The sequence below is a fragment of the Akebia trifoliata genome, chromosome 8, assembly GCF_017979445.1.
Source record: "Akebia trifoliata isolate Shusen 1 chromosome 8, ASM1797944v1, whole genome shotgun sequence".
Taxonomy (NCBI): domain Eukaryota; kingdom Viridiplantae; phylum Streptophyta; class Magnoliopsida; order Ranunculales; family Lardizabalaceae; genus Akebia; species Akebia trifoliata.
The window spans coordinates 8,426,757-8,436,948 of record NC_141382.1 but is presented as its reverse complement, the minus strand read 5'-3'; the positions used below and the strand labels follow the sequence as shown (position 1 = coordinate 8,436,948).

Genomic DNA, 10,192 nt, shown 5'->3' with positions numbered 1-10,192 from the left:
AAGCTATTCAAAAGTTGATCTGGCATAGAATAGGGGATGGCAACAAAACCTACATATGGCATGATCCTTGGAGCAATGTAGGGATCCTAATGCACAATAGGCAACAAGAGACCAGCATAGAGTTAAGACTCCATGGGGAAGCAAAAGTGAGTTCTTTGATTCGTCAAGAATCATGGACTCTCCCTATGCATATGACTGCCACCTTGGGGCCCATATGGGACAACATTAGAACCTTGGAGCTGGATGGCACTGAAGAAGACAAAGTGATATGGACACCGGACTCGAAAGGTACATTCACGTTGAAATCTGCTTACAAAGCCTTACAACAACCCAACCCACAAGTCAACTGGCACAAGTTAGTTTGGTTCCCTAACAACATCAAGAGACATAGTGCTACTTCATGGCTCGGATTGAACAAGGGTCTTAAAACTCAAGACAGACTAATGGCCATGGGAATTATCCACCACTCGAAATGTTGCTTCTGTAGGAATGCCCCTGAAAATGAAAGCCACCTATTTCTTGGGTGTGACTATGCCTTCGGGTTGTGGCAGAGATTGTTAAAGAAAAGTAACATCAACCATTTAAACAGAGACTGGGATTCCGAGGTAGAATGGCTAAGTAACCACATCAATGGGAACTCCATATGCTCTCTCATTAAAAAGCTTGCTTTTAATGCATTTATACACCACATATGGCTAGAACGATGCAGAAGAATCTTCAAAAATAGCTTCCTTCCTTCAAATATGTTGGAAAACTTTATCGTTAGAGATGTCATCCTTAGAACTAGAAGCATGGATACAACCACTGAAGACAACGCTGCAAATAGAGAGTTTATGAACTCATGGAACATCAACTCCAGCTTCGAGGTAAAGAACACTGTGAGATGCAAATGGATCAAGCCTACTCAGGGTGAATGTGCGCTCAACACTGATGGCTCCCTTAGAGGCAATATGGGGGGAGAAGGAGCTATAATCAGAGATGACCAAGGAAGAACAATAGGAGCTTTGGCGGAAACCACCCATGGGGAATCAGTTCTGTACCATGAGCTTCAAGCGATTCTCAAAGGTTTGGACATGGCACTTTCCTTTCACATTAGAGCCCTGAATGTTAGAGCGGACTCAAAAATAGCTATCGACTGCATAAATGGACTAAACAAGACCCCTTGGAAAGAAGAGAAGCTAGTCAAAGCCATCAAAGCTAAAGTTTTATTGTTCCACAAGATTGACTTCTCCTTCTGCTTTAGAGAGACAAATCAAGCTGCGGACTTCTTAGCAAGTTACCTTACTACCCCTGGTAGCATTAGGTTGGACCCTCTAAGCCTCCCTACTAATCTTAAGACCATCATATGTAAGGATGCTTGTGGGTACGTATATGAAAGAATGTAAGGTCCTTCTTTTTTCTGGTTGGGGGTTTGCCTAACCCCCCCTTAATTTTCAAAAAAAAAAAAAAAAAAATGAAGTCTGACCATGCAATCGAATCCCTTTATTTAATGAATCCATGAATACAAATTGAAGTGATGTTTCTGATTCACCACTCTAAAATAGTAAGTACAAATTAGTTTAGTGATTAATACACTAAGACACTTCAAATCAAATTTAAGTACTAACATTAATGAGGTGTAACATTAATGAGGTGTGGGAGTAGAATCCAAGAGTGTAGTCAACTATATTAGTCAGTTCATAACCTATTCAGCTTATACACCTAGACAAGTAATATGATGACACTTGTCCGGATTCAAGACTATAAAACCCTTACTCAAAGTAAGACAAATGGTTCAGATTTTGAATGTGAAGGCAAGCTGAACCCAAACTACCTCTAAACTATCTGAATTCAAAATTTCTAACTTTATTTTCGGAGAATCATTGGCAGATATCACACTGGGATCTCATCCTTCTTCACCCATGTCACCAGAAGTTTGGATTCGACATCATCACTTGAAACTAAGGAACAAAAATGAGGAAGCATTAGCTGGAGTAGAAGAGTTTGTGGATCAAGATCTTCCAAGCCTAATGAAGAGCATTATGCATCTCGAGGAGTGGGGCCTAGAAAACCATTCGCATATAGAATTAAAGTTGAAGCTGGGGGTAAATTTTTTATCCAAAAGGGTGAAGATGGCTAATTTCATAAGGGGTGTGCTATTGGCATCCACTTTATTGCTTTCTCCCATCTAAAAATGAGTGAAAAGAATTAACTTTTATTTTCTGTTTTCACCCACCTTCACCTATCGAATCTAATTCAGTCTCCTCCGCATTCTTCTTCTTCTCTCTCATTTTCATCTCCTTCTTTCTTATTCTTCTTTGAACTTACATATGTTTCAACTACGGTTTCATGATACAAGAAGCAATATCCTTAGAACTTGCAAAATATGGTAGCAATGATCATGGAAATCTCAACACTTAATCTAGTAGTTATTAGAATATCTCAGTAGTTAAAAAAAAAAAAAAAAACTCAAATGTAGCTTCATTGGTAGGTCAAATACCAAATTCACCAATCGATACGTTCTACCAAGTCCTTTTAAGTGGATTCAATAGGGTCGTACTGAGTTGCAATGTAAATTTTCAATAGCTTCCTAACAAACAAAATCTTACTACCAAAAAAAAAATTAATCATATTTTTAAGCGGGTATGATGAATAATTTTGCGATTTATTTGAAAAGGGGGTGAGAGGGCAGAAAAGTGTGTGCATATAGCGCGTCCCTTTTCGTTATAGTTTGAAGATGAGGGCATTTAAGTTATTATGTTATACAATTGAGAAGACTGAGGTCAAGGGGCATATCATCAGTTTGAAAACACAGTGTATCTATATTTTCACCAAAAATAAACTTATTTTATCCTTTGATTTTTGGCAATAAGTTGAAGTTGAGGGTATTCCAGTCCTTTTCTTTAGTCTCTCGTAGAAGACCACGGTCAGGGAAGCTACCTTACTACTACAGTTTCATTTTCACATTTCGGTTTTTTCGATTATTAGAAACTAGAAAGGTTGCACAGAACTCGAATTCTCTCTGTAAAATCAGATTTGATCTGCAGAAACTCTAACCCTAAAATCCTAATTTCGTTTTTTTTTTCTCTCTCTCGCAGAGAAAACCAATCGAATCGAGCATGACGAGCTCTGTTGATGCAGTGGGAGAGCCGATCCCGACCTCGGCCGTACTCATGGCGTCTTCTAAGCACATCGCGACGAAATGCAGAAATGCAAACATGGCCTTCATCAATTGCAAGAAGAAAGATCCTAACCCTGAGAAATGCCTCGATAAAGGCCAAGAGGTCACGCGTTGCGTTCTAACCCTGTAAGGATCCAAGAATCTGTGTGTTTCGATTGAATTTTGATTGCTCTCAATGTGTCTACTGGTTTGATTATTTAAGGACAGAAATATGTAAACATTGCAATTGAGGAAATTAGTGTTCTTCTGTGTTGAGTTTAGAGACCGACACTGGATTTTTTTGGTTGGATAGAAATTCTTGAGTTGAATTTTCCATTCTGCGATAGAATTTTCTCTTTTATTTCTGTGATTTTGCTAGTGAAGGTAATAGAAGGCAATTGGTTGTGTTTGTAAATTAGTGTTGTTAGGTGTGTTGAGGTTTCTAACTGAGGTGGTATTTATGCGATTCACAGTGTCAGTCATTTTTCATTTTGTATGAAAGACTATAATTTTACCCCTATGATATTAGTAAAAGTTAGGGTTCTTGAGTAATTGTTCTTCTGTGTTGAATTTAGAGAGTGACACTAATGTTTTGTTTAATAGAAATTCTTCAGTTGAATTTTCCATTGTGCGATAGAATTTTCTCTTTTTTTTTCCTGTGATTTTGCTAGTGATCAATGGTTATAGAAGGCATTTGCTTGTGTTGGTAAATTAGTTTTGAGTCAGGAGGATTGTTGAGGTTTCAAACTGAGAGGTATTTATGGGATTTACAGTGTCGATCATTTTTCATTTTGAGTGAAAGACTATAATTTTACTCCTATAATAGGAGTAGCAAGTTTTTGGCATTATGAGGGAGACATTTATCAGAATAAGGTTTTCTTTCAAAGACACTATAGAACTCAACCAGTGATTTGAAAAGGCAGAGGCATGGTGTGAGCTGTGTGTGACCTCATGATGCTTGAGGCATAAGCTTCGAGGCATGGGGCATAGTCCCATTGCTTTTAGTAAAATTAATTCCATAACAAATGAAAGAGATATACGATTAGTAGGATAATATAAAAATCATAATAAAATAGATATGTTGGAGTAATTATCAAAAAAAGAAAGAAAGATGTGCTGGTGAATTTTAGATCTCAACATGTGAGATTAATAACATAAACATTATTGAAGAAGTTTTCTTCTCTGTGTACATGTTCCATGGCATGTGGTGGATTTACAGTGGTGGCATTTGCCCCCATAAGAAAATTTAAAAATATAAGGATTTATATGCTACTATGCGATAGGCGGCGGATAATAAAATCTGCTGCTATTGCCCCACAAAAAAAATTTAAATTTTGTAAGGGTATTAGTTGCCCCCACATAGACAAAATCTTGGCTCTGCCCCTGTTCCATTGCACAGCGTGGGTTTTTTTTCCGTCTGACTCATCGCCTCGAGGTTATCCTCTAGGTGCATGCTTCATATGACTCTAACTCTTTTTTAGTGTGTCTATTGGAAAGAGCTTGGTAGAGAGCTTGAACCCAATTCCTAAAGTGATGAATATAAGTGCAATTGAAATTCTTGGGGAGTTATACATTTATGTATTGATAAGACCAATCTTTATATCTGGAGTTAGAAATATTTTTTTCTTGTCTTTTGTTATTTTTTCGATTTGATTTCTGATTGTACTTGTCCTATTAATCAGATCCTTCATTTTTGTTTCTGTCAGTGAATAATTTGTCCAATCCAGGGATCTAATTCGAATGGACGATTCATGAATAATCTGATTACTTATTATAGTTATAGAATTTTTTCCATTTTTATTTTGACTCGATTCATGTACTTCCCTTTGGAGAGAGCTTGGTAGAAATCCAGCTTAGGTCATGGCCTTGGTTGACTGATTTAATTGTAGGGTTCAGAATTTGGGTAAAATTTTAAAATTTTTGGAGATTCTGGTTTCGGAGAATTTTGAGATTGACTAAATTTCCATTCGAAAGTTGCAATATGTTGATCTATATTTTGCAGAAATTTGGAGATTTGTTTTGGTTTCCACCAAAACCAAAATTGATTTCAAAATCAAAATTTAAAAATTAATTCTTTCACTGATTATTCAAAACTAAATGGAAAGTGAAAGCAAATTGAAATGGGGACATTTCAAAATTTGATGATGATGGGTAAATTTTTAGATCCTTTTCATTTGTACTTTGGAGCAGATTAGAAGGCAAGTTCAATTGGGAGGAGAGACTTTCTTCGTTGTTGATGGAGAACAATAGTACGGGTGCGACTTGGTCCGGTTCAAACCGAGAACCAAACCGATAGCTTTGACCTGGTTTGGTTCGGTTTGGAACAAGTAGGGGTTCGGTTTTGGGTTAAGAAGATAGACCTAATCAATTTGGTTCTCGGATCAAGGCTTGTAAAGAACTGAACCAAATCGAGAATTGAACTCTCATAATAAAAAATATATATTAATTTATTATGAGTTATTTTAGGAGTTAGGACAGAGAATAATGACTTATTTTTTATATGGATAAATTAATTACTCTTTCTATAGATAGTAATGATTTATTATATGAATTTTATATTGATTATATTTATATATATATATATATATGGGTGGCATTCGGAGGCCCTAAAGAGAGCCAAACATTTTTTCAATGTATGGGTTAGAGATTTTGGAATGGGCTGATTTTTTTGTGATGACGATCTCTATGATGAGGAGATCATCCTCACCAAAATTCAGCCCATTCCGAAACTTCTAACCCAATCAAAAGTTGTTTACAGAAATTGGACGGTCCATGATTCTTCAACTTGTAAACTAGGGTTAGAAGTTTTGGAATAAACAGATTTTTGGTGAGGATAATCTCTTCACCATAGAGATCATCCTCACAAAAAATCAGCCCGTTCTAAAACTTCTAACCCCTATTTTGAAAAATGTTTGGCTCTCTTTAGGGTCTCCGAATGCTTCCCTATATATATTTATTTTTTTTCAATTGAAAATATGTTCCTTCCAAGAAAATTTATGGAATATTGGCAACCCATTGAACTAAACCGAACCGACTTTAGTTCAGTTCGGGTAGGTTTGGTTCTATTGGCATTTTGGTTTGGTTCTGGTTCTTATTTAGTGGAACTGACTTATGTCGGTTCAGTTCCAATTTGGCCTCAAATGGAACCAAGTTGCACTCCTAAACAATACTACAATAGTACTTTAGAATAGCATTGTCAGTAAATGGGAAAATGGTATCCTACCTTTTTAAAGGTCAAAGCCTACAATAGCTGGTTTGACAATGGCATTGTGTGGAAGTTCTGTAAATGTTGCCGAGCATTTGGTAGTTTTGATGTTTCTCAAACATGTAGAAAATTTTGACTAATGAAAAATCTTATCTACTAGCTTTGTAGGGTTAGATTAATGAGAGAATCAATAATGATACGATAGGGATAGGGAGGATAGTGACATGGATTATTATTTCCCTTAGTAAGAATTGCAATTTTGGCGGGAATGTAATTGGCATGAACTTAGCTGATGTAATGATTAATTTGCTTGTTTTAAGGAGTGGTTGACCTTTGGCTAATCTGATATTCAATGTTCCTATTTATGGATGATGGGGAAATTTAGGCTTTTGATTAAAGGGGAGTGAGTGGATCAAGTGGTTTAGTTCCTTGTCATATTTTGGATGATGGTGAACTGGCCAATGAATGTTCTAGCTTAAGTCAGAGGAAATAGTTATTTTTTTCCTTGGTATTATGTTCATATTGGTTCCAATGTGTTGTTCAGGGGATCATGAGTCAATCTTGGGAAAACATTCACCATTTTTCTGCATTTTACTTGATTAGTGATTCTTATCCACCGTGTCCCTGGTAGAATAGTGTTTGTCGACACCCTTTTTGAGACTGTTATTTTGGCTATTGAGATAGCAATGAATGAGAAGATTCCTTTGTTCAAGTGTGTACCTTGTGGAGTTAAATGTGAACATTGCTTATTTCAGCAAGATGTGATGTTTCATGGCTAATCACAACCATTTGAGAATCTAGCTAGCAACTGGAGCAAGCCAAATATAAAGCTCACCAAACAGGGAAAAGTAATTTTCTTTATAGAAGAGTTGATTCTTCTCTCTTTGTGCTGTATTCGTATTTTAATATTGAGAAAAATAGGAGTATACACAACTATTTAGGTGCTACATAAGCGCTCTGAAGTCAATATGGACATTTTCAATGTTTATCTACTTGTCACCTTGAACTGAAAGAAAGAGGGCTCGATAAAATATTGAAGTCAACCAGTTTTACAGAAAGTTGCCATTGATGGTTGCTTCTTGATTGAATCTTCTAAGAGAAGAAAGGCAATTGAAAAATTGTCATTGTATAGTAGTGTTAGGTTGCCGGCTGTTTCCAACTTGTGCTAGACATGTCTGTTTGGCACATAATGTTCTTGTTAAGTAGCTCTATGGAGAAGTGAATATAATTAAACTGATTCTCAAGTACACTTCCCCTATGCATGCTCACGTGCTTTATTTAGCTCTGTCGAGATTTCTTGTAGCCTGGGATATGTGAAAAATCCAAGTCCTTTGCTGTAACTGCAAGATGAAAGTGAACAGGAATCCACTCAATGAAATTTGTTTCTTTTTTGAAATTAAGGTTACAACAAATCTGCTACCGCCAAACAGTTATGTGTACAGCTTTGTTGAACTAACAATATTTATGGTGAGTCTTTGAGCATTCTGTTTCAGTTATTTGTGCTTGATGACACTAGTTTATTTGTCTTCAATAGGTGATGACGAGTGATGAACTAGTGCAGGCATTTGGCCAGTTAGGATTAACAAGAAATGATACCCTTAACTGAACTTTGAGTCTTATATTTCTCGATGTACTTGCATGCTTGACCTAGATCCATACAGAATACCAGTACTTCCATTCTTGATGTCACTTGCATTATCAACTTTACCTCTGAGGGATTCTACAGACTACTGAAGGACACCAAATCAGGTGTCTAGTTGATTGTTCTGCTCTGGAGTCATCATGACTCGGTCGTGTTTCATGAATGAATAGTAGTTGTAGTAGAATCTTATTGCAAGTGTTTGGTTGGCTGTCCAATTACTATTGTAATGTTTAACTTGACTGTCCAAAAATATGTGATTAGGTCATTCCGTGTGGTCAAATTTAGCTTAGAAGGGTGCCCTCTCACTCTTGCTTGTTTGCTACTTAGAACTGACAACATGGCCAAGTGGTGCTTGCTGGCTGCTTTTCCTATATCGGCTTGGATTTATAACTTTAATATCTGATTTATCTTTTTTATGGTTAAATTTCCATAGGAATGGTGTAGGTAGTGGTGACGATGGTAAGCACGTTTAATATACTCTTGTTTTTTCATTCCATTTGGCTTGCAGGCTGAAAGGGCTTCACCAGAGGTGTGCCAAAGAGATGGATGCTTATGCAGGTTGCATGTATTACAACACCAACGAGTTTGAGTTATGTCGAAAAGAACAACAAGAGTTTGAGAAAGTGTGCCCTTGGAATGAGTAATGGTGGTCGTGGATGTTCATGGTCTCGTGATGAATAACTTGGGAATAATGGACAATGACAGATACTTTTGTTGCTCTCTTTTCCCTTTTAAGGAACTGTTTTGTGGGGATGAAACACTTTGTTTGGATTGGGTTCACATTCCTTTTGAGAAATGGTTGTTGGCCGACTTACAACATTATGCCTTTTGCATCTATGTTCTTTGATAAATTCTGTGGGTGATGCTGTTGTGATAATTGTTTTCTTATCGGGTCTCTATGTAGTTATGGTGATGGTCGTGGTGGTGGCTTTTAATATATATATATATATATATATATGGGTCCCGTTCGCCACCCTTAGTTTTACCACACACTTTAACAAACGCGTTTTGTCTTACATGGGTTAGAAGTTTTGGAATGAGCTGATTTTTGGTGAGGATGATCTCCTCACCATAGAGATCATCCTCACCAAAAATCAGCTCATTTCGAAACTTCTAACCCATGTAAGACAAAACGCGTTTGTTAAAGTGTGTGGTAAAACTAAGGGTGGCGAACGGGACCCATATAGGGAAATGTTCAGCACCCTAAGTTTTACCACACACTTTAACAAACGTTTTTTGTCCTACATGGGTTAGAAGTTTTGGAATGAGTTGATTTTTGGTGAGGATGATCTTTATGATTAAAAGATCATCCTCCCCAAAAATCAGCCCATTCCGAAATGTTTAGCCCCATGTTTACACGTTGAAAAATCGTGGACCGTCCATTTTTTGTAAATCAATTTTGATGGGGTTAGAAGTTTTGGAATGAGCTGATTTTTGGTGAGGATGATCTCCTCACCATAGAGATCATAAAGATCATCCTCACCAAAAATCAACTCATTCCAAAACTTCTAACCCATGTAGGACAAAAAACGTTTGTTAAAGTGTGTGGTAAAACTTAGGGTGCTGAACATTTCCCTATATATATATATGAACAGCGTTATTACGACCCCTATTACGACTCATATTGACACACCATTTTGTCTTATATGGGCAAAAATGTTTGAAATGGGCTGATTTTTTGTGAGGATGATCTCTGTGATGAGAGGATCATCCTGGCAAAAAATCTTCCAATTCCAAAACTTCTAATCCCATCAAAATTGATTTACAAAAATTGGACGGTCTATAATTTTTCAACAAAAACTGGACGGTCTAGAAGTTTCATAATGAGCTGATTTTTGGCAAGGATGATCTCCTCACCATAGAGATCATCCTCACAAAAAATCAGCCCATTCCAAATATTTTTTCCCATATAAGACAAAATGGTGTGTCGCAATGTGAGTCGCAATATGAGTCTTCGGAACGCTGTTCATATATATATAGGGAAATGTTCAGCACCCTACGTTTTACCACACTTTAACAAACGTTTTTTGTCCTACATGGGTTAGAAGTTTTGGAATGGGCTGATTTTTGTTGAGGATGATCTCTATGATTAGAAGATCATCCTCCCCAAAAATCAGCCCATTCCGAAATGTTTAGCCCCATGTTTACACGTTGAAAAATCGTGGACCGTCCATTTTTTATAAATCATTTTTGATGGGGTTAGAAG

At 36.8% G+C, this 10,192-nt stretch overlaps 1 protein-coding gene across 1 annotated transcript; it reads left to right on the top strand.

Annotated features, from left to right (window-relative positions):
- Positions 1-2,964: 2,964 nt before the first annotated feature.
- Positions 2,965-8,837, top strand: LOC147395904 (NADH dehydrogenase [ubiquinone] 1 alpha subcomplex subunit 8-B-like). The gene is made up of 2 exons (XM_086451067.1): positions 2,965-3,286; positions 8,495-8,837. Exons 1-2 carry the CDS (start codon positions 3,099-3,101, stop codon positions 8,628-8,630), a joined length of 324 nt encoding a protein of 107 aa, XP_086307193.1. The 5' UTR covers positions 2,965-3,098; the 3' UTR covers positions 8,631-8,837.
- Positions 8,838-10,192: the final 1,355 nt, after the last annotated feature.

Coding starts and splice junctions, on each gene's coding strand:
- LOC147395904 (XM_086451067.1), top strand. CDS start 3,099: ATGACGAGCTCTGTTGATGCAGTGGGAGAGCCGATCCCGACCTCGGCC. Junction 3,287..8,494: donor ACGCGTTGCGTTCTAACCCT/GTAAGGATCCAA, acceptor TTTGGCTTGCAG/GCTGAAAGGGCTTCACCAGA.